At 39.9% G+C, this 25,818-nt stretch overlaps 1 protein-coding gene across 5 annotated transcripts in view; it reads right to left on the minus strand.

Moving 5' to 3' along the window:
- Nucleotides 1-25,818, minus strand: part of kiaa1549la (KIAA1549-like a) — a 118,049-nt gene that overhangs the window by 36,834 nt on the left and 55,397 nt on the right. For 4 of the 5 annotated variants that reach the window (XM_080304093.1, XM_080304094.1, XM_026172777.2 and 1 more), the window contains exons 5-12: nt 24,080-24,302; nt 20,928-21,061; nt 19,863-20,031; nt 11,821-11,880; nt 10,707-10,867; nt 8,783-8,954; nt 5,746-5,906; nt 3,943-3,978 (exon numbers count right to left, since the gene is read on the minus strand). In XM_080304093.1, coding sequence (XP_080160219.1) covers nt 3,943-3,978; nt 5,746-5,906; nt 8,783-8,954; nt 10,707-10,867; nt 11,821-11,880; nt 19,863-20,031; nt 20,928-21,061; nt 24,080-24,302 — 1,116 coding nt within the window. The remainder of the gene's footprint in view (nt 1-3,942; nt 3,979-5,745; nt 5,907-8,782; nt 8,955-10,706; nt 10,868-11,820; nt 11,881-19,862; nt 20,032-20,927; nt 21,062-24,079; nt 24,303-25,818) is intronic. The other variant, XM_026172778.2, reaches the window with a different exon arrangement.

Below are 25,818 nucleotides of genomic sequence, written 5' to 3' on the forward strand. Positions count from 1 at the left end.
ATGCCATAAATATATATGGATTGAGTCCATCTTTACACGCATATTCTACCAACTGAATTGATGTATGTTGACAGTTGCTGACTCTTTCATGTGAAAGACCTATGGAGAGTGCAAACACTCATTTGCCTATAACCTATGAGGAGAAAAGAAAGGGCAACGTGCAAGGTAGGAGCACAAGATGTGCTGTTGCAAATATGTCCTTCCACCAGTATGCATGTGGATTATCACAGCACAGGCATAAGGTTTCATGCCACGGGTGCTGAAATGGCACTGAACTGCAGGTGATGGGTAAAGTCATGCATGGAGACAGTATGAATTCTCAGAAATGACAAAGCCGAGGGGATGTAACCTTGAAAAGCAGGCTGACATTTCACCGCTCACATTTGATTCATGATCGTTCTTTCTCTCTGTTCTTTTCACTTCCACACATCTGTCTATTCAAATTGTCTCTGCCCTTTCTTCCTTTCAGGACTTTCTCTTTTCCCATTCTCCCTGCCTTGTCATCTCGCTCCCTCATTTCCTACGTCCACTGACAGTGTGTTGACTTAACAAATGGCCGTCTTTCATCTTACGCGAGGGGCCCAGTTTAATGAAGACTTGAAGCCCGTGCTATGGGGTGATCCTCTGATCTCTCTGTCGGAGATGGATGGTGTTTTTCTCCACATCCATTTAGAACAGCACCAGAAGAAAGAAGGCGAGGAGAGAGAGGAGGACAGCAGCAAGAAGTCCGGGATTTCTTCCACTTGAGGATGTCATATGAAGTCACTCTGAGCACGACTCTGTGGCACCACCAGATTATCCTCCCTTTTTTCCCTTCAGTATCACACAGATGCTTCTCCTCTTGTCTAATTTTAACTCAGAGCAATACCCAACAGCAGCTTGATGAGGTGCAGCAGATGGATAAGATATGCTCTTTTCCCCCTGTGGCCATATTGATTTAAATTCAGCTCCAGCAGGGCTGATGGCGGAAGCACAGCCAAGAGATGCGCTTAAAAAATTTTTTAAAAAAGAGACTAGATGCATAATAAAAAAAATAAAGTAAGGCTTGATTGCACATCAACAAGGTGCTGCAGCGGTTAGATAAACTCCTTCAGGGGGCCAGTCGAGGCATGATGCAGCAAAATGCAAACTACCTTCAGTCCTTTAAATGGCAGCCACTGCATTGTGCACTCACTGAACACCTTACAAATGAAAAATGGATTTCTTCTACTTTCGCTGATTCCACCTCTATTGTACTCCACATGGAGGCCAGCTATCTGAGGCTTTCATGCGTATACAAGGCGGCACAGAGGGAGGAAAAGCCATTTTGAAGAATGTTCCGGCTGCACAGCAGAGTGATAAAGTGAGGAGGAAGCAGCAGAATCCCTCTTTAATGCTTAAACACACATGCAGACCTAATATAAGTCACACTATTGATCAGCAGCTTTAGCTTGTCCTGCACAGTGTGGGAATAGTTCACGCACACATGCGCACGCGGGCACAGTTGCACACAGGAGGTCAACTTGATGGAGTCTGCTTGGTATTCAGATGACTTAACAGAACACACACGCAAGCCAGCTTAAGACACGGACTCCGTTTACGCCTGAAATTTGTATGGGATTTATATCTGCATGTCCCGTGGAGGAAAATTCAAGATGTATACACAAACACTAAAATTAGAATGTGTTGTAGAAAAAAATGAAATGACAACATGGGATCTTTGCCGGGTGTAAATGCGATCTGCAAGGTGTGACCACAAATCCAGCCAGTAACTTCTAATCAGCTCTTCTGCTTCTTTCTTCTTGAAAATTGAAAATTAGACATTTTCAAGCTAAATTAATCAAATTCAGCAGTCGTCTTCTAGCATTTCAGTCTTTTTACTTTATAACTGCCTTTTGTGTTTTTCTTTTTCCCCACTGTAGCTCAGCAAGACAACACTTCCTATGAGGAAACACACTGAGGGAATTTGGTGCTACAATAACTCACTCTGCAGGACTGGCTAGGCTGTTAATCTCAGTAATGCGTACCGTGCTTTATGCTCCTTTTGGACTCTAATGGGGACTATAATTTTCAAAATGAACATATTATTGTATTCAGTAAGACTTGAAACTAGCAACTGAGATCATGAAGTCATTACAAAAGTGCTCACTGAGGTAAACAAGGAGACGTTCATACAAGTGGGGGTATTTCGTTGCAACCACAATCCTCACCCTCTCCAGGCCATTAGACAGAATGCAGGGTTAGGGCACAGGTATAACATCTGGGATGTTAGCTTTGGGTGGTGAGAAACAAATCAAAATGTATATACCAGAGAAACTAAACAGCTGACTCCTCAAAGTGCAATAAAATTATGAACAAGGCACCCGACTAATAAAATAACTGTTGAGTTAAAATATTCCACCTTGATTACATCTCATTAAAGTAAGTTATTGAAATCACAACTGTTTTTTGGAACAGTCTATATAAGCGTGTATTTTTGCTGTAAAGCTGGGCAGATTGTGGACCCTCGAGTTGCCATTTAAAGACCTTCAGTTTTTGGCAACCCGGAGGTTGCTGCTTGATTGCATAGAACAAGAACTGCACGCCATTCCCACTCTCTTTTTTATCATTTCTTCTAACATCTGGCCTTTCTTATGTAAGCAACAAAAAAAAAAGATTTTAAAAAAACACCAGCCAGTACTGAATGTAGACTGGTCAGTATACATGCCGCCATGAGAATAATTTAAAAAGACCAAAACTAACTGAAAGTCTCTAACTTTAGTTTTCAGCTCCCAAACTTAACTCCTGTTAAATATTTATCTGATTTATTGAATGCACATCTTGCTCGGGTTTGGGAGAGAGTAAATACAGTGGTTGTAGCTTCACGGCGCCACTTATAAAACCTCATATTTTGGGCCTCTTTAATATTTCATGCGCTCTCTTGTGAAACAGCCCATTAAATGTTTACAAACAGTTACGAAAGCAAACAAACCTTGAAGCTGGAAAATTTGAATGTTAATATATAATACTAAAAGAAGTGGAAAACACTCAAACCCAACACGTACATGTATTTTCCGAGGAGTCTACACATACTAGCTCCGTGTCCAACCAAAGACATCCCGCCTACCCCTGCATGCATCGTTCCCTCGGCTCGCTTTGCATCTTGAGGGATGAGGATGAGAAAGGCTGGACCAAAATAACCCTGATATGTTCCACCGCAGTAACACTAACCACACTGATGGCCTCTGCACAGTTCTTTGTCATTTAAGGCATTTTTAAGCATCTTTATCTGTTGGCTCTGTTGCTGCTCTGCTTTGAGTTCATGATCATATCATTTAGTGGAAAAACCACATATAAAAAAGGGAATGGGTTGGAGGTCTGTGCGCAGGGATCCTGCTGTGCCACTGCAGAATGTGAGCAGGATAAAACAACCGGTCTGAAAGGGAATGGCAATAGCAAATAAGCCAAGGCTGATGACACAAGCTTGTGTCACTCTTTATGGATGCTACAAAAATAAAAATAGATCAATTTGGTTCGCAGATGTTGAGCTTCATTTTTGCAATTCAAATTTATGGGCCCCGGTTAAAAATGGATTCTTCTTCAGGCCAATAGTATTAAGCTCATTTGGCTGTTTTTATGAGCCAGCATTTTATCAGCCTATCAACTCAAACCTAAACATTTTAAATCTCACTGAGCATGCTTTAGATATTTCTTCACCTGCTCTCAATGCTCCCCCTTCCAATTTCCTATTGATATCTCGTAGCCAATGAGAATGGTGGAAAAAGTGATGTCCACAGAACAGCAGCCGCATGCAAGAATTTACCCGGCAACAAGGACACACAGAACACAGAGTGATAAGCAGCCAACAAAGCAGTTCAAGCAACTGTTCAAACCCAATCAATTAATGAGAATAACAGCAACTCATTCATTCATCCACTGACTCTATCAGTCAGCTATACACCTTTCAGGCGTCTTAGTGAATACCTGGTGGTGGTAACTGCCCTCCCTTCGATATGAAGTCTAAACAGGGAAGAGAGGGAAATGGTCAGGAAAGGGTTATTATAGAATAGAATAGAATAGAATAGAATAGAATAGAATAGAATAGAATAGAAAACAGGTGGATAGGGGAGGAAGGAATGCATCAAATGTTCCGGTTTTGGCCATCACTCTAATCTGGGTTAATAAGGCTGTATTCACCGAGTTCAGAATGAAACAAGAGTAGCAAAACAATCAAAGTAGGATACTTCTGACATGCCTACCATGTCGAGCTATAAAAAAAAATGTGTATTTCAATTTAAGAAAATATGTTGAACACTTTTTTAAGTGAAAGATCACTAAACACCTCATGCTATGGTGAGTTTTACCCACGGCAAGAACATTCAATGTGTGAAAAAAGGAATTTTAGCTCATCTCCCTTTAACATGGCAGTCTGCTTTATTATGGACTGTCCATGGAAAGTAGCTGGGTGGGGCTTTGCACTTACACCCAGATGTGTGTGCCTGAGATGCCCATTGTAGGGATATCAGCTCCCTTTGATATCATAAAGAGCAAAGAGTAGGAAAAATTATAAACCAAGGTTATTCAAACCTATTTGGTTGGAAAAGCAACAATAAAAGGCAAACTTTTACACTTTCCCTCCACCTAACACAGTCTACAAACCCCTGGAAACTGTACTTATGTGCCACTTTATAACAACATTATAGGCAAATGAAGCTTTAGTTTTATCCAATAAAGTGTTTTTTCTCATTTCTTACTATTTGGTGGGTACAGAAGTTTTAGAATTGAATTTATGGCCAACGCTATATGATGAAATATCTGTAATCAGTCAGCGTTATCCTTTAATGTGCACATCCGTAGCCTACTGTGGTGCAAACGGGCTGCAATCAATTCAAATAATGGAAATTATCTGCAGGCTTTTCCAGTAACTCAGTGAGTCACTTCGCTTTGTTTTGGGCTGTGAAATGTGAACATGGTTCACGTGGATTTACAACCAGCCACATCCCATAAGTCAAGTCAATGCATGTGCTGGAGTGGAGACCTAATGATGATATCGAATTTGAACTTAAAGGCGATCAAATTCTGAACACCCCTGCAAGAATTTTCTGAAGAAATAAGGCTGGCGGGCTCGCTGCTTGTTTAGCACTTAACTGACTGCAGTGACACCAGCAGCTGTTGTTCTGGCGTCATGTGCTGCATGGTGTCAACCTGACCCGATCAAACCCAGCTGGTAGCAATCCATAACAAACATGCCCATTGCAAATGATTGACTTTTACTTAACCTCACACTGGCTCATGTTGGCTGAATGCTATTATTGTGAAAGGGCCAACATTACCCTAAGGTCCACTTCTAGCACAACAGGGCCTGCCCATTTCCTTTTGGTCATTTGGTCTTTGCAGCATGCATGATTAGCAGTAACCATGGGCTATTGGGCAGTGAGAAAACAAATGAGTAATTCCGGGACAGATGGGATTCATTTTTCTGACCTGAAGGAACGGCTTAACACACTCGTTACTCTGCGCAGTTTGTCACTCATAACAGGGTTATGTAATATTTTAGAAGATCCAATTTCTAGTATTGGGATTTGTTAAAGTGAAGCAATGACATTTAGATATTTTAGGCTAATTATTTTTTTCCTCTTCTGCTATAAATACTGCAACAGTTGAGCTGCAGTATTTATAGCAGGAGGGGAGAAAGGAGCAGAAAAAGCAGCAAAGGGAGAGAAAAAGTGGACAGACACAAACACAAAGGGCAATAAATAAAGGCAGGAGAAAGGGATAAAATCTTACCTTGGATCGAGTTTTAAAGGTCCTGAAGGCGCCCGTTTTAAAAAGGACCCTGTTTCTCTTACACAGAATGAAGGCCACCATCCCGATCACCACCATCAATAAGAAGAGAGGCGTCAGAACGGCCATGATCCACAGGTTGCTGGGCGGTGTCTTTACCACAGCTGCACACGAACACAAATGGGTTCAGTCATTAAAAACAATACACTGTATAACAAGTTAATTAAATATCTTTACAAGAGCTTATTAGGTAAACTGATTCAGGCGGTTTTCCCAGATGCCTCATTAACAATCTCTTTTCCACCTCCATGTTTTTCCTTCTTGGACTTCACTAGCAAGGCTATGCATGATTCACAGCTCAAAATATGCTGGACATTGATGCTAAGCCACTGCCTGAAACAAGGCAACATCTGATTGGCTCTTCAGCACAAGTAAAACAATTTAAACAGCAGGTGGGTGTGGCTTCTGCATAAGACCCAGAGGTTTTAAGAGAGAGAGACGTGGCACTGAATTAAAATCACACAGTCAATGCTGTCTGCCAGAGATGAGCATATTAAAGACATCACTACTCTATGACGTCATAAAAATCTAGGAGTATAAAAAGCTGTGGGAAAATAAAGCGTGTAGAGAGTCTGAAGCCTGAGCTTTTAGATGACAGGGATTGCTTGTTTTGAATGTATATCCAATATCAAAATCAGGCAACAACTTGAAGTTCACCAGAGTTTTGAACTAATAACATATTTCTCTGAGTTTCTCTTCAACACAGCAGTTTACCAAATGGATGCATCTCCATTACAAGAATTAATGTAGATGGTTTCCACTGAGGCCATGAAAGCAAAGCAAATGAATTTTACAGGAACACTGTGTTCAGCTCCCTGCCCAAACACTGTGTGGAGGAGCTGTGAAGGGCACACATGGTTGTTGGTGTCTTTCCAGTTTCTGTATAACTCAGAGGGAGAAAAGGTAAGGGGGAACATTTTGTCCTCTCCAGCACAAACAATACGAACAATAGTTACTCAAAGAAAACTGACCTGAAAAGCATATCTAACTACAGCGTCTTCTTAATTTAGAAAATCCTGTTATGCGTTATTTTATTTCTATTTCATTCAAGGCTCTTTTAGATGCACTGAGTATAACTGAAAGTTAATTTAAACCCAAATGTCACAGTAAGCCAACACTGCTGTGCCCAAGTTTAGCAGATCTCTCCTAAAGAGGAATGTTTTAGCAGTGTGGGGTCTCTACAACTGCTACTAAATGAGAAATGTGCTCTGTGAGTTGATTCTGCGTCTATAATATCTCACACTGACAAGATTTGTGTTAATATTCAAAGAAAAAAAGGTCCACGTACTTCATTGCTCCTATTTTTATGCTAATTAATTCTAAATTCTAGACTAAAATCTGCAAGTGTTAGAACAAATGGGAACAGATCTTTTTTACACCAGACATTTTGACTTGTCACAGCAGGAAAAGCACTTAATGAAACATTAATAACTTAATGGAGTCATCTTTCACTCTCTGCCATAAAGTGATCCCGTAAGCCGTGACAGTGAACCAGCATGCATGACAGTAGAGCCGCTCCAAAGTGAAATGCAGCCGTCATTAATCCGTCTACTGTGCAAAAACATCAATAGTTGATCAATATGTACTTGGATTACACATTTCAACTTTGACAAATTATGCATTCATTTAGGACCTTTACATCAAGGATTTAAAACAACAGATCAAAATTTACTATAGCAGCTGCAATTCCTAAGCAGGTAACTACAGAGAGCTAAAATCACTGCTTGTAAAACTAGATTTTCAGCCTGATGAACACCCCGAAAAATTTTAACAGCTGCTTTTTTAACAGGCTGTGAAGCTTGTGTTTGTCCCAAAAACTGCATTTCCACCTCAATAAGCTGTGACAAAACCAAAAAATGCCACAAACAACCAGCAAACCTGTTTTGAAACTCCTTACATTATCTTTCTTGTCAAAACTTACTAAATACAATTATTACATTGTGTATTTAATTCTTTAAAAAAATACCTTTTATTATAGTCAAAGGAGCTTTCAAAGAAAAGCGTCTGGACTTCTTTAAGTTGCTTGAAGACGTTTCACCTCTCATCCGAGAAGCTTCTTCAGTTCTAAGGTCAAATGGTGGAGAGTCCCAGATTTAAACCTAGTGGGAGTTTCCCCCCCACAGAGGGACAAAAGGACCCCCTGATGATCCTCTAATCGCCTGAGCCAAGGTGTGAAACTGGGTGTGGGTCCCAATCAGCCAGGGTTTCGGGTGAGCTCGTTGTGAAACCTGGCCCCACCTTATCATGCGAATTCCTGAAGTCAGATGGCCCAGGATGTGAGTGGGCATTAAGGCGTCTGGGGAGGAAACTCATTTGACCTTAGAACTGAAGAAGCTTCTCGGATGAGAGGTGAAACGTCTTCAAGCAACTTAAAGAAGTCCAGACGCTTTTCTTTGCAAGCTCCTTTGACTACGATGACCTGGATGACTGAGAACCTTCACAGACACCTTTTATTATATAAATATTCTTGTAAACACTGGTTATATATTTAGGTTCTGAACCTGTTTGTTGGAAGCTCATAATTATGCTATAAATATACAGTTGGTATTAAGGAAAAAAAATATTTCCCAAATTGCACCCCACTATGGTTTAAGTTGATAACAATACTATACTACTAATTTAGCATATATTTTGCGAGCATACTTAGTAGTTAGCAACTGTAAGAGGAGAGGTAACAAGAAAAGCAATTGTATCAACTCTAGTTCACAAATTTACAAATAAAGTCCTTCTACATTTTGTTTTGTTTTTTATCACAAAGATACACACAATTTAAAGCTAATGTTAGTGTTATACTGCAGGCATGAAAAACTAAGCCAAAGTCCTAAAAACTGACATTTACATTTTGTTACATTAAAATAGCTTTTATGCATAGTGACACTGGGATAAATAAAGCCCTCTTTTGTGTGACTTGCCTGGTCCCTGATATTCATGATATATGACAATGTAACTGAATACTGGAGGAGTATAATGAGAAGCTTACGTTCAGCCTGGACTTGTACAAAGTATCCCAGGGTCAGAGCCATGGTCTGGGAGTCCAGACTGCTCAGTGTCTTAGCAGCTGTGGTTCCAGAGATGGGTGCTCCATTCAGCTGGGCATAGTAGGTCATCTCTGCTGGGTTCTTGGGACCGGGAAGTCTACGCATGCTCACCATCTGCAAGAGAATGGGGATGTCATAAAACCTTGAGTAATATGAGAAAAAAATGTTTTACCACAGTTCATACTAATAAAACATATTATATGGCAAGATTTAACACAAAATCCAAACTCTCTTTCTCTCTACCGAGCAAAGGATTAAAAATTCTTGCTGGTGGCCCAATCAAAACTCTGAATCAGCTCAGTTGCTTTAATCAAGTCGAGCATTTGGTGGAAGATAACTACACTTGGGGAAGACACTCGAGGATAACTGAGTCACTTGAAATCTCAATTTCCTTTCATCATACATCAAACACCATTTTTAATTTGACAAACATTACACGGTTTAATAAAGTCCGGTAATTTGATTTTGTCATAAGAAGAAGGGATGTGTGTTATTAAATGGCTGGATGATTTCTCCACTGGCTACACCCCGCACCACCCTTTCTGTCTCTCTCTGCCAGCCTCTCCCTCCTCCACTTTGCAAGCATAAAACCGGTCATCCATGGCAACCATAAAACCTTACGGGTGTGTAAGGCATAAGGCCCAGGAAGAGTCAAACATTGTCTTAATTTGCACAATATGGAGCAGTGGAGCCAGGAGGTGACAAATCCCCAAAAGTCATGCACACACACACACACACACACACACACACACACACACACACACACACACACACACACACACACACACACAGGGTTTTACTAGAAAAACACAATGAAAATTAACTTACTGGCACTTGAGACCTATTTATGACAAATTTAAGACTTTATTTAAATATTTGGGTACTGCTTTTAAAGGTTTGACATTGTAGTGTGTCTCAGTTTTCATAAAGTTTGCCCTTTCCATGTCAGTTTTCTGGCAGCGTACTTCATGCTCCCCTGCAGTTTATGCGCTCAGAATATCAGCATTCTTGAACGCAACAACAGTTTTGAAACCCGTCCCCGCTGACTACTGTCAGTAGCGCTGTCCAGGGTGCTAAATCTGGAGCTGTCCAGGGACATGCAGACTTTCACAAATAGTAAGTTTGCAATTTCCCAAAGCCCTGCCAGAAGGGGGTTCAGGGAATGATACTGACACTATGTTCATTGATAGTTCTTCCAGGGCAAATGTGAATGTTATTTATTACATTGAAATTTTGCATGGCTTAGAGGGAGGGGAAACAGAAACTTAAAACTCAGGATGAACAGAGGAACCAAGATTTTTGATTATTATGAACTGTGAGTTGTGCAAAGCTACCAAAGTGTAATATAAGAACAAAATTATGTTGCTTGAAATTATCATAGTAGGTCCTCTATATCACCACTTTGAGCATCGTTAGTACAGCAAAGACATAATGTGAATTACAGTAAATTACAGATTGTATAAGCAGAGTGAAGGCATATCAAAGACAACCATGACTATAATTATTGTTATATTTTTCCAGTAAATATACATATTAATTTGTTTTTGAAGCACAGAAAGGAGTTTAGAAACCAGATTCTACTGTGAGCTTCTGAGACTCTGTCCAACATTTTCTGGAAAAAGGTAGATGTCTACAGACCGAATGTGAAATCCCAATACCTAGAGCTATCTTAATAAAAGATTAAAGCTAAACCTGAATCTCTAAAAAAAATAAACCTGAGTAGGTGAACACTGTGTACCAGTTTCTAAATACAAAAGGTGATGAAACTTATAGAGGTGCAAAGTGTTTTTCTTCCCGTATGGAGGAAGCAGAAGACGCCATCATCACAGCCACACACTGAGATCCACAAATCCCATTTCCACCTACCTGTACGGTGTAGCCCCCCACAGTGGTGGCCCGCCGGGATCTCGCCGTCCGAGGGCCCTGCCTGCCAGCCACCAGGAAGAGCTCAGCTAGCCGTTGCTCCATAAGACTGGCAAAGCTTTGGTAGTTGACCTCCAGGGAGGAGCTGTCTACATCCTGGATCACTGTGAGTTGAGACAAGAGAGGACAGAGGAGGGATTTTGAAGGGGGGGGGGGGGGGGGGGGGGGGTTCAGGCAGTCAAAGAGAAGAGAAACCGGAGACAAGTGAAGAGATGGAGGACAGGAAGGAAAATACAAACAGGACAAGAGCAAAGGGAGGAAAAGAGAAAATAGGTGTGAGGAGGTGATAAAGAGAGAGAATGAGAGTGTAAAGACAAATTAGCTGAAGACAATATTAATACTTGAGAAAAAAGAAGGAAAATAGATAATAGAAACAAGCAGACAGGAGATGAGTGGGCTATCAGAGAGGACTGGGTGATTGTCCCTGCAATTTAATAGCTGATCATCTTGAAACTTCTATCAGGGCTACACAGCGGCACACAGAGCAAACAGTCTGTCTGTATCACACACACACAAACATATAAACAAACACACACGCACAAACAGATGAAGGTGCTTGCATCAATCTTGATCTTGAGTGTGCGTCTCTTATTAGAGGCCATAAGTGAGATGAATCTGTGGACAGACACACAGACACACACACACACTTCAGAATCATTCACACCCTGCCATGATGTGATGTGAAGTGATCTCTCCCTCTGCCCCGGTCAGGAAGCTGTGAATTATACATCAATAGGTTTTCCCGGGAACAGAGCAGCTAAAGACACTCTGACACGGAGAGCTTAAGCGGGCGAGGGGGGGGGGGGGGGGTGCAAAGGGAGGTGGGAATGGGGGGGGGGGGGGGGGGGCTCAAGAGGAGAGGAAAGGAAAATGTAAAGATCCAATACCATTGTGCTGAATTGCACAACAGCACGCGGCAGGCATTTAACTAACTGCTGTTTTGTCCAATCGATGCAGCTCTTGATTACCACTGATCACCAAGCAGCACCTCAGTCCATGTGTGTGTGTGTGTGTGTGTGTGTGTGTGTGCGTGCATGCGTGCATGCGTGCAATTTACCCGTTATGACCCAGTAGTTCTTGGTTGCTGCAGACGTGTTGAGATTATGATACTCAAGAGCTGGAGACAGAGAGACAGAAATAGGGGGTTAGATTAGATTAGATTCAATTTATTGTCTTTGATAAAGTATCTAACACAAACAATGAAATGCAGTTTGCCATCTAATCTGAAGTAAAAACAATAACAAAATTCATAGAAATATTGGAAAGTCTCATTTGAGTCTTTTTACCATCTAAAATTTACTTTGGGATATTTTTTAGTATTTTCTAAAGATACACACATGCAGACCAGAACTTCTGATTTTGGATGGAGCTCCTTTCTATAAATAATAACACTGACAGTTCCCTAAGATCGTATTTTTATTTATTTATTTATTTCTGGTTTACACTTTTATGGCGTGAGTTGCAGTTTTTTGTTTTTAAACTGTTGAGGATGTTGAACCCATGTGGAACAGAAATAGAAAAAAATCCTTTGTTAAAGGTAACGTTTGAAAACGTTCACCCCTGGATGTCAGTAGATTGTATACTGCAGTCAATTGAATTGTTTTTTCTTAGCCCTCCCAATTCAAATGCATAACCCTAGCAATGATAGCCACTGTAGTAAAAACATATTTTAGTCTTCCAAGAGAGATTCAATTTGCAGTATTTTTACTTTTTCACCCCTGAGTCACCTCAAAAACCCTGGACACCATTCATCGGTAGAGAGTGTAGGCTGTCAGCCTGCTGTTTACCTCAGCAGTAAACGTCTATTTACTCTGGAGGAGGCTGTAAAACCTTTTGAAAAGAGTCTAATATGAATTAATGAGTTAGTGAAGCTCACTGCTGTCTGATGAAAGCATACTAAAATGAGTTTTTGAGGATATCCCGAACTGGTTTTTGCCATTATTAGTTAGCCAGCCTTACTGAATCTTAGATCTAATATTGCGGGCTCAGCGAATACGATGTGAGAATGTAATCAACCTATTTATCAGAGAGAAACTCTGATTTTTAGAACACCAGAGCCTAACATCAGCTGCTATAGTGTTAGCATATAACCAGCTGTTATTGTTGTTGTTGTTTTGCAAGCTCTTGTCACCTGGCAGGAGACCGGAGGGTCACATGGCTAATCTGCTGACGCTAAATGATTGTGACAATACTGATAATAAATTTATGGACATTTTTGTGTGTTAGAGCCCTTCAGAAGAGGTTTGAAATGAGCAAGGATAGAGAACAGTGGAGGAGAAAGACAATGAGAAAGAGATGATATAAATATATATGTATAAATGTCATATAGACATATATAGTTTGAATGAGATATATTATGATCTTTTAAAAGTTACTTATAAGGCGTACTGCATATGTGGCCCGCTTCTCGTGAGGTCTGTCTTGGCTACTTTATTAAACATAGCGGGGAAGCAGGTAGTTTCCACGATCCGGTGCCCAATCCTATGTATTTTAATAGATTATTAAATCTACTGGTGTTGGCCAGAGGGGCCGATGGTGCGATATTGCAGCCTCGCTTCTGTTAGTCTGCCCCAGGGCACCTGTGGCTACAACTGTAGCTGCCTCCACCAGTGTGTGAATGTGAGAGTGAATGAATAGTTGAATTGTAAAGCGCTTTGAGGGCCCCGAAAAGCGCTATATAAATGCAATACATTATTATTATTATTATTATTACTTCCAAGTTTATTTTCCCGGGTAACAATTAAATCATAATTAATAAATAATTGAGCTACACATCTCCTCTGCTGATGTACTATAATTATTACACAGCAGTGTAGGTCAGGTTTCATTATCTGCTTTGATTTCCTTTACCTCTCACGTCTACACTAGCCTTCAGTCTTCCTTCCCGCTCGCGTGCTTCTGTTAGCAACTCACTCTCTGCTTGTTTACCTGTCAGTGTATTCATTTCCTAAAACGCCGGCTCCTTTCTGTCCACCCGGCCGTCTCCTTCTGCTTTTATACACACACATCATCACTCCCTCAGCCTGTCGACCTCTTTCTGTGTCCTCTTCATCCGTCAAGCTCTCCCTCCTTATTTCCCATCTGCCTGTTTTACCATCTGTCTCCACCTAACTCCTCTGAGCTGGCTGCTTGCCGAGCATTGAGTGTTTAGCCTGAGTCAGTGGCATTACATGATGCAGTAGCTGTTATCAGCCCGCGTCCTGTCTGCCTGACGTCTCTGTATCTGAACGAGTTCATATTCACTGCGCTGTCCTCTCGAGTTAAACAAGTTCGCGTAAACACATAAGACAATCCGCACCGAAGTGTGAAAGTTTAGACTCATTCACTTTGAGAACCTGCTCAATGTGCAGATGACTCCAGCGCTCTGATTTCATCAACACAACAGCTGGAAAAAAAGAGGAAGAAACTTGAAGAAGAATCAGATGAAAAAATAAAAGCAAAAAGCTACTTCTACTATCTAGAAAAATGCCATTTCTCAACAAGTGTAATATTATTGCCTGTGGACTATTTTCACCTGTAGATTGACATATTATCGAGTGAGCATTTTCCATAGGCTATATATAAAAGACAGATGCAGCCATCCTCACATTAACACTGTCACTTTAAAATGTGACAAAGAGCTTTATGACCGTAATCATTTTGCTTCTCTGAAGCCAGATGCTACGAGTGAGTGGTGAAAGTAACTGAGGAATTGAGGGCGCTGTGTTGTTATCAGCAACCACAGTAAGGGTTTAGACACAGAGGATAGTGAGCAGATTGGCGTCTATTGGATTGTTTTAATTGAACTAGTTTCTGCATTCATGGTAATACATGGACATGTGTATACTTTTTTAGCCTCAGTTTCATCTGTTTACCTTATGAACGCAGACATAGAATTCTTAATATGAAACCTAAAATCTTTTGTTTCTCTGTTTTATTTCTATCAATCGCTCAAGCCACACCTGCTCCCATTGAATCCAGGGGATGAAGTGCTTTATATTCTGAACAGCAAGTTTGTTTGAGGGAAAACAAGGATTCGCAAAGAATTGCATCATTTGTTTGACTGACAGCTAAAGCAGCACGATATAATAACCACGTGAGATCAAAGCTCCCTCAGATGTACGCTGCCAAAATTCAGTCACGCTAACCTATAGTTAGCACAGGAAGGTGTTGGGTTTTTTTTTTTCCCCCCAAATTAATCTCAGTTTAGACAACATTATAATGAGAATAATTTAGACATCTCACTGACCTGAAGGTAAAGATACACACCAAAGCAAATGCAGACACTCTATAAGGAGACAGGCTCAAACACGCACAGTCATTCCCTATGGCAGCTAATTAAATTCACATTACACATGCCTTCACTGCTTTACAGGCACGCAGCATACTTTAGCCTGTACTTTGAAGAATAATTAAATACACCTGGTGAAAGATTAAAAAATATAATTATACTATAAGGTTGCCCTTTAATCCTCAAAAATGCAAACACTTAAATGACTATATGCTCCTCTGTATGCAAACAGACTGTTCATATGAATCTCAGTATAACTATAGTTAATTTTTCTGACCAATACAGTGACCTGCATATGATCATTTCCGCCCATTTGTTCATTTAATTATGTTTTTAGATTATTATATACAAAACCATTCGCTCACTGTTTCCGTAGAAAAACATGCTGCTTTTAAGAGAACAGACACTGTTTCCGTGGTGATGCCAAGTGGGTTTGCATGTGACTAGGTGAAGTGTGATGCTTGAGCCCTTTGGGTGTTGAGAGCATGCACAAATAGATACTAATCTAATCTCACCGGGCTAAAATTAGCTCATTCGGGGGACGTGGTCAACAGACTGCCGATGGCACGATCGAGATGATCGGAGCTGTACAGCTGTTTGCCCTTTCAAAATCTCACAGATGGCAGTAGAGACAAGACCGGAATACAAACAGAGCTCCTGTGGCTCATCTTTGGGGTCTATGGTCATTTATATATGTTTGTAGAGTCTGCGTCAGCTACTGCAATAATTAATGTTTACCGTAAAGATCTTCAGGAGTTGCACTGTTTTTTGGGTTGTTTTTTTTAACTGAATGAAACACTTGAAGTGACAGAGGTGACTGCAGGTTATTCATTTGAGTAGAGAACACAAATTACTCTATAGTACCCTAAAGTGGCCTTTGTCAAGGTAATGCTTGATATAGTCAGGTAACTTAATCATTTCTTTAACTTGTTAGCACCTTCCTGTAGTCTACCTACCTTCAGGTATTTGTAGCTAAATATATAAATACATAAATACAAATAAAATACATTTAAATACATTTAAATTCAATTAAATTCAATTATTAATAATAATGACAAGCTGAAATAATTATTTCCTATATGACTTTATCAGTCCATCACATTTCTTTTGGCCCACTCCTTCCAATGTTGCTTCACTTCATTAAAGTCCTGCAGGCATTAGTTTATGCACGCCTCTCTTAGGGCCAGCCTTTCATTCAGGCTGAAGTCTGGGCTTTGGCTGGGCCACTGCAGCACCTTGATTCTTTTCTTTTTCACACACACTCTGTTGTATATCTGCTGCTGTTCCTGAGATTTTTGTTCTGCTGAATGACCCATTTTTTCCTTAGCTTTAGCTGTCAGCCAGATGGCTTCACATTGAACACTTTGGTATACAGAGGAGTTCATCATCAGCTCAATAACTGCAAGATTCCCAGATTGTGTGGCTGCAAAACAAGCCCAAATCATCAAACGAAGATTGACAACAGCCCTAAATGTTTCCCACTTGTGAATAATCTTTCTCACTCAACTTCAAATTGTTTTGAAATTACTTTATAAGCCTTCCCAGATTATTGCTGATGTTTTTCCTCCTTGGCATTAAAACAGACCTGAATGCTCCAGATGAGCAAGCTGCCAAAACCTGCACTTTTATAGAGGTGGGCACATTTGCTCATGATCAGTTAATCAAGCGCATTTCATTAGCAGAACCTGTCTGCTACTTACCCTCTTAATTCCTATGTAAGCAGCGTGGATGCACTTTCACAGAGTCCTATGCAAACATTGTTTTGGGTGTTTGTTTTATTCTTCTCTCTAACTAAACAGTTTGACCTCTTTCTGTTAACATATATGTGATAAAAGACCATCACTCTTCTTGAATTAGAAAAAATATAAATATTGCAAGGAAAGCCTTAGGTGAGAGCTCTTTGAAGCATGTGGGGGGAAAAAATGAGTAGCACCTTGCATTTTGTAGGAGTACCTAAAATAATCTTACTGTTTATGCAGAATGCTGCTAATGTCACATTATAGCAACCATAAAAACCATAACAAATAATGAGAGTTTTTAGTTAATTTAACTGCAAAATAATAAGTAAAAAAAGCATCAAATATAGCATGACATAGGAATAGTTATGGAATAAATAAATAACATTAAAACTCTACTGCATTAAAGTAGTTAGTTACATTTCTACTGCTCCTATCCATGCTTTCATTCACTCGTCTCATTTTTGCTGCAGGACACGCGTCACAACACCAGATGCTAAAGGAAAAATGAAACCCCAGCAGGTTTGATTAAACAGCAGAATCGGATGTTCTGATAATGAGAATGGAATAACTGCATCAGCCATGATATTTTAGAAAATGCCTCTTATCAGTGTTACCCAATCCTTAATTCCCCCGTAGAGAAGCAGGTCAGACATTTGTTATGTCACGAAACATGCAACGCCCTGCAGTGAACTCACTGGTTCTCAGTAGTCAGTGTTCACGAAGGTACCCTACATATGCCATGTCAGTTTCAGGCCAGCAGCACAAAGCAGCACAGATTAAGTAAAAGAACAATGGTTATGTAAAGACTAAAGGAATTAGCGTGAAGAAACTCACAACTGCTTTATGGGAAGAAAACAAACAAGAGCATCATCTTCTGACGCCTCTTTCTGCTCTGCATGTGTTCGATCGTCTTGAGTCAATACTGATATCCGACACAGGCAGTCCTCCACTCTGCCTCCAACCTTTGTCTAAGTCATGTTCTGCACCCATGTTCCCTTCCTGCTGCTTAAAACCTGACAAAAAATACACATGGATGTGGGAACCATCTCTGTTCTTGTTGTGTTTTCATTCCAGCCTTGCCAGAATGAGTGTAACACTCTAGCAAGTCATAAAAAATAAATAAATAAAAACATTCCCTGATATTTTCTTGGTTTCGGATCTTTGAGGCAGATATACAACATGTTCAAACCTACCTCAAATTTACCTCGGGGTGATATATTGATTAAAGTGGAACAGAGCAAGGTAAATAAAAAATGTAACGTATTTATTTATTTGAAGTTCTTCTCAGTAGGTGATGAAGATACCAGCAAAACAAAAACTACAAAGTCACCTTTTCAGCTATAAACTATCCCTGACAACGCAGAGGAGGCTCCTTCTGATTTGTCAGAATGAGCTAAAAAAACAAAAAAACAACAACAACAACAACATCAACAAAAACCACACCCATTAGGGCAATATAACGTCAAGTCAGTATTATGTCAAAAGCAATCTTGCCAAATCGGGCCAAACTCTGAAATGTCACTCCTAAGTCTCCGACAATGGCAGCTGTGGATGAGGTTGATTTTGATAGTGTTATAATAAGCTCTGGTACAGTGCATTGACATATACAGCTAAAGTGTTGCTGCGACATTTAACTAAACATTGCAAAGTGTGAATGTAATATTTCTTAATATTTTCTAAATTGTCAGAGCAACATGCCTCACCCGATGATGAATTTCTCATTTTAATTTCCCCTTGCAGCCCTTTATAAAAGATTAGAAATGCATCATAATCATCCAGCCGCGACTCTAAGATGGCTTGAAGGTAGATCTAGTGAATGAGTACTGAGCACCCTAACTGAACTCTAATTTACTGGTTATACATCATTTATTCTGAATTAGACTGTTGAAGTCTTTGTGTGCTGCACAAAGTAACAATCTCAGTGATTAATAATGAAATACTAAAAACTGCAATTCCTCCAATGGCCACTTGAGGCTCCAAAAGTGAGTCAATTTGCTTGTGAAATGCAAAACTAACACCATTAACATCATGTTTCTAGCCTGATATGCTACAATAGAGAGTTTAACCCTTCATAACAACTTTGAGTGGCGTAACTGATTTCATTGGTCGATGGCGCCAATCAGCATCGCCTTCACTAACTGGAGTGATTCTAAAAGACCTCTCGACATCATTTGTGCTGTTGGTGGCTTCCAACACATTCTCACTCCCAAAGCGTAACATTTTACACTAGGTGACAAATCGTCTGTATATTACGCTTCCGGGCACCCAACACGTCCATATATCACGAGATCGGAAAAATGAGGAAACATGAGAACTGTTTGGAATGAATCTACACATGTACATTTGTTTTACTTAAATCGCTTTGAAAAACACTATCTAACGTCATTAAAGTGCTGGGTAAGGTTAGGGATAAGGTAAGGGTTAGGGCTGGAATACATGGCTGGAACGTGTATTACCGTGGGAGCATCATTCTACTGGATTTCATCCATAACCCGGCACGTAGCATAAAGAACGCTGAAGGTCACCTTTCACATTCCTCAGGAAGGCCTCTGGACTTGACAGGTCGTCACTACATTACGCCTCGGGAGTGAGAACGGGCTCTGACTTTTGGAGCATTTTTAAAGGATTATCTGAATACATGTATGGCTTTTTTGTAGTGCAGATCAGCCACAAAGTTTAACTTCACCTGTGGTGATCATTACAGTGGCTACAACCATCTTTTATATACAGTCTATGGGTACCATAAACTGTTAATGCGGTTGCTCAAAAATGGGATTCCTACCTGCAGCAAACCACACTGGAAGTGATGTAAAGCATGCTTTAATGCTCACAAAATCTGTTTCTGCTAATCAACATGGCAGATGCACTAATTAAATTTCATTACTATTTGTTCTGGGTGCCATAAACCTAAAACTTTCAATAAACATAAATGGGGGAAAATAAAACCAAAAGCATCTGTATGGCTATCTTACAATGAATAATCGATTACTGTGTGTCAATGTACAGTATGTATGTACAGCACTTTAGCTGTAAGTGCAAAAAATAACTAAATGGATAAAAGTGTATTGAGTGTATTATGGATGCACTTACGCTCAGCGATGACCAGCGGTGGGTAGAACAGAAAGTACCCCACCAGCTCAGCAGTGAGCTGGTTGAGAAGACTGCTGGAAATTGTCCCGTTAAGTATTGAATCCTGATTTTTCACCACATACACCAGAGTGACTGAGGGGGAGTCAGGCTCCTGGGAGACACTCTGGATCTGAGGATAAACACACAAGCACAAAATACATTTTATTATTTTTATTTGAATCCGCCTGTCAAATATGGTACACTATGTGCCCCATAGTCATTCTAATATTTGTCATATTAGAATGACTTCAATACTTTATAGCGGGCACACAAACAGCCAGCTACGGCTGCATGTATAATTCAAATATTTCTGCTGAAATATCTAAGCGTATCATGCCAAATGTCAAAAATCCACATAAAGAATGCATACCAGAGCTTCAGACACAGTATTACACTTTGAGTGAGCACAATATAATAAGACCTAGGTGGTGCTGTGAACCTTATGTGAATGAGTCACCGTAAACGAGTGGATGGCAATACAAGGTACGAGGGATTCCCATCACATTCCTCCATGAGTGTTAATATTTCAGAGGATAAATTATGAATGGAGCCTATATATCTGTCTCTTCATGCTGAGACCTACTTCTGATTGTGATGGTGTGTGCATGTGCAGTATATCCTGCATTCATGAGGGTACATTGACAGATGGAGAGAAAGAGACAGGAAATAAGAAAGAGGAAAGAAGAGCTTCAAAAAATAAAAATAAAACAGCATTGCACACAAATGAGCTTTGATTGTGTCTCCAGTTGTTTAACAAAACAGCTATTTTCTTCTTTATTTTTTTAAATTGCTGCAAAACTGTCTGACCTTTTATACCAGGCAATTACCACAGAAAACACAAGAAACACACGCCTGAAATAAGGTATTCTGACTAGTTATAGAGTGGATACAATCAAGAAAGCTTGTTTTCTGGTAAGTGACGAGAATTTGACTTTATTATTCATGTAAACCTTCTCAGCATGCAGCATGCAAATACTGCTTATTTGTCCGTCTGTTTTTTCTAATAAAAAACGCCCCACGCAGCACCTCAACAGTGAGTGTGTTGTAGGTCTCCAGCACTTTGTCCTGAGCTTCATCAAAGGCGTTCTCCAGCCTCTGCTCCAACATCTGAACAAAACTGCAGGAGTAGATGTTGTCTGTCGGGCCAACAAACCTCAATACTGGAAAACAAACCATAAAAAACAACAACATTATTTATAGACTGCAGTTTTAAAAACCTACAAAGTTTGACAATGTTCCCTTTTTTTTTTTTTTCATGAACCGGTGGTAAGATGCTTTAAAATTTTTCACTTTATGGGCAGTTAGCTCAGCAGGATGAGACAGAGAAATGGCCCGGGAGCCTGGGAGCCTCTTCCAGTGCAGATAGCTTTTTTACTCCTCTATCAATCAAGTGTATTTCATTTTGCTCTCGTCATTAAAAGGATAAAATAAACCAATTATTGAACAAAAACTCTTTAGTTTGAAAGTCAGACACATTCATATTTATTATAACTGATTTATGGGTGGCAACCTTGTGTCCAGTGCCTCTAATGCCATTCTCTGGTGATTTCTTTAGCAGAAACCTACGTATTCAGGTACCAGCTCCAAAATCTGGCTCTTCAGATAACAGACTTTCATTTAGAGTTTAATCTGTTGTCATGGCAATGTTGTAGCTACAAATTGAATTACTGCACCACAAGAATCATGGAAAGAGAAATTATTTAAAAACTCTTCAGCAATCCACTTCATCACGCTGCATCTAGAATCTGTATCTGGGGCTGTGGTTTAGGCATTAGTGCCCTATATAAATGTCGGTGTGATCAATAAACCTAAGCAGTGAGACACAGAAAGAGGATTATCATCACTATCTAGAATTAGAACAACTGAAAATAGTATTTCTATGTTAGCGTCACACAGTCCTGCACCGAGGAGGCACAGGGTAAGCAATATTGAGTCTATCAGATTACAGCAGATGTTATTAATGTTGTCGCCCTCTGTTCTCGCCTTGCACTCTTGTCTTTCTTTGCTGTTTTTTAAAAAAAAGCTCTGTAGCGACTGGGATAGGAGAGGTGGAAAAATATTCTGACCTAAATTCAAATGCCGTGATGCTTATGAGTGCGGGCTACATCTCTCAAAAAAAGAAAAAAAAAAAGACACTACATCATTCACTGGTGTCTTAGCCTGCAACACTGTGCAGGTGCAAACACTGCTGACCCAGTTGGTAATCTTATGTAAATGGATCTGTGGCTGCTAAATTGGCATATACTATACATTTATGGATTAAAGCTGTACAACACAGAAATGGGTTTTAATTTCTGCTTCAAGTGCCTACTTCACATCCAGGAGTAGATACAACAAACACAGCAAACATCACTACAAGTGCTAAAGTGTGGGAATTGGCAGAGAGCTGTAGTTGTTTTTACAGAAAACGTGAAAGCCAAAAAATAGATGTTCTCAGTCGCTTAAAGCCACTATGTAGGGTTCATGAACATACACTAAATACACTGAATAGTCGTAATGGTTTTCATAAACACACTCATCTTTGCATACAAAAGAAATCATATCTTAAATGAATAATTCTTACAAAGCGGGCCAGTTTGCCCATTTACAGTCATGAAATACAGAACAAGTAGCTTTAATTGAAACTGTGTGTCTGATGAGACTGCTGAGAAAATGTTTTACATCTAATTAGTTGCTAATGCAAAAGTGTACATTAGATAAACAGCAGTCAAAGTTGTAATTAACACTAAAAACATTTTTAAAGCAAAACCATAGTGGGAGCTTGTTTCCAAAGATTTTTGCACATTTTTGCAAATAATTTTATTAATTAGAAAGGAACAAAAAGATGTCGCATACATACCAAAAAATGTATGCACAGATAAAAATGCACAGAGATTTGTATAAAATGTACAGAGATATGTATCACTGTACACAAAGCTTAGGAAAAAACTGCAATAACATGATTGGTATTTTTTAGTTTCTACGGCAGGGGGATGGATTAAACCACTATTTTACATGGAAAAATGCCTTCTCTGCCCATTAACAACTACCATCTTCAGCCCGTGAAACAATATTACCTCAGCGAAATGAAGAGAATTTCAGAGGTGATCATTATTCTTATCCTCCCCGTTATTAATATGTTTCTTTTTCATGAATGCAAGTTTAAGAAAAGGATTAATTATAGACAGTAAATTGTCTTTCCTTCTTTTCTTGGGAGAAATAAATCTCTCTCTTATTAGCTTCTCTTCATTAGTTCCATAAAACCAGAGCTGAATTTAAAATGCTTCTTGATGATCGGGCCCCATCATTTCTTAAAGACCTCATAATATCACGTCATCCCAATAGAGCACTTTGCTCTCTTACTTGTGATTCTTGGGGTTTCCAGTGGAACCAGCTCCCAGTTTGGATTCGGGAGACAGACACTCCTTCTGCTTATAAAATGAGGCTACAAAGCTTATAGTTAGGCTGGATTCAGTGACCCTGTACAGTCCCTTAATTATCCTCGGGTTGCTGGGATACTTTCCACGATGCACTGAGAGTTCTTCTTCACCACTTTTGCCATATGCTTGCTAATAAGAAATCATCTGACTGTGGAGGGTCTTAACTTTACAACATAAAGTGGCTAAAGGTGCCTGCTGTTATGCAGTGCTGCTATATAAATACAACTGAACCGAAATTAATAATATAATTAGTGATACCAATTCAAAAGTACCAAATTCTACAGATTTAAAAAGTACAATACTTATTTTTTAAGGAAATCTAATCTGTGCATGTATATTTTAACTAACAATTCAATAATTGCATTCATTGTCCTACTTTTGCTCCCATGAGGTTTCGATGTGTGTCTGGGTGGGCATGCTGAAATGTGTTTTTTTAAGAGGCTTACCAGGCTGTCTGAATGAATGGAGCAATTTGCCTTTGCTCTGCAGTCGTGGAAGTTTGTATGGGATTTAGGGTATCAGAGAAGAGTAAAGGAGAGCAGACATGTAATCAAAATTTTCTAATTTTGACTCAGCTCTACTCTTCCTCTGTGTCCTCCTCCCTGCGTTCTCTCTCCCTCCCTTTCTCTATACATCTTTAACTTCTGCTATCCTCTCATACTCCACCTCCATCGCCAGATCCTAATCAAGCTGGTGCTGTGAGAGCCGCTTGAGTAAAACTGCTCCATCATATCTCATTTTTTTGTTTGCTTTCATCACCTGTTTTCAGCTGCAGGTGAATATTTGGAGCAGGCACCCAGGTTGCCACGGGAACCAGAACAGCCTTAACCAATGGCGTGTGCTGCCTGATGTCCGACAGCAGCTTGTCAAAACCGTAAACATTCAGGGCTCTGACAACCATGGCGGAAATGTAGACAGTTTTCCCGTTGGTCACGTAGTATCCCAGCGTCACGTTGTGGGGGCTGCAGTCATCGTGTTCCACCTGTGACAGAGATGCAGAGGAGAACAATACAGGTTGGAGTTTGTTTTTTAAAACTACATTTATATCTGTATTTCAAGGCAGACTGTCTTTAAAGCATTGTTTACCTAGTGGATTTGTGTGCTCATTTTAAAGCATACACACTGCAAAGAACTGCAGAAACCATATCAGAGCAGAAATCAACTCTACCAGGTGACACGAGCTTAGAAAACTACACTGTACACCAAGCATCTTTGTCTGATACATGTTGTTCTCAAGCGATGGGCTTCAAATATAAATGTATCAGACTATGAATACTTATAATCCTGGCATTTTTTTTTAAGTCAAATCTGACTCAAGGGAATTTTATAGCTTGAGCCCTCACCAGTCATGAATCTGATGAACCGTGTCCCGGAAAAACACACACAGACAACAATCGGCGGTGAGTCAAGGCTTGTATTTCTGGAACTATACACTGCCCACTTTCCTCTACCTTCAACCACACTGAGCTGCTGTAGCTTGTGTTACTATGGCGTCTTCCTCTTTCTTCATCCTTCTTTTTCCTCTCCTCTCTTCCCTGGCTTCCCCGGCTAGTCCATTTCTCAAAAATAACACATCCTTCTTAGTGAAACTGTATCTCATTAACCTTCTCTCCTACTCTTATCCCCTCTACTTTCCATGCAAACAGAAACGAAAGAAAGTTCACACAGTTTTTCAAACTATAGCTACCTGCCATCTTTGTTTAAGCCCTTTTCTGTTTTAAGTTCTCGTCAAAGCTTTAGCCCCAGTTTCTTCTTTAGTTTTTAATTATACTCAGCGACACATTCCTTTATTCCAGCACCCTACCTTTGGGTTTTGCATATCATTAGAAAACAAAAAAGAGCTTTTGAAGCTCTCATTTTAAGGGCTAAAATGAAGAAGAGTGGGAAAGTCAAAGTATTTCTTGCAGATATTATGTGCGGTTGCAGGAACAGACTGGTTGTCCTCATGTCCTCCGGTGTTACGGCTGGTTTCCTGGCTACAAGGAAAACAAGTGAAAGTCAACTCGATCCTGTGACGCAATCTTCTAACCATAAGCACTCTGTAACTGTCAGCTTGTTAGCTTGTATTCTTTGTTTTGCCCACCTATTTACTAAAGAAGCACACAAACTATTAATGACTCATTTATGGAGATTCCAGTACAGTAGCTGAAAAAGCAATTATGTTAAAAGACATGGTTCAATGACACAACATATTAAATGTAACCTGCAAGTTAATTTCATGCTGTTTGACAATCCCTGCCCACGCTGAAGCAATGTTTCGCCTGCGTATCACTGCTTTTAAAGATCTGTTTCCTTCCTCTTGTTGTTGCTATTGTCAAAGGACTGATCCTGACTGCCAAATAATAGCTTACGTTATCTGATGGATAGGATGAAAACTCAGGAGATTGAGGTTGTGTGTATGTGTTGCAGGAGGGTTAGATGAAAGTGGACTGCAGCTTTGAGATACTGAGTCACTCCAGCGTGAGCTCACAAACAACTGGATAAAAATAGAAAGAAAA

The sequence above is a fragment of the Astatotilapia calliptera genome, chromosome 7 (genome assembly GCF_964374335.1).
Source record: "Astatotilapia calliptera chromosome 7, fAstCal68.1, whole genome shotgun sequence".
Taxonomy (NCBI): domain Eukaryota; kingdom Metazoa; phylum Chordata; class Actinopteri; order Cichliformes; family Cichlidae; genus Astatotilapia; species Astatotilapia calliptera.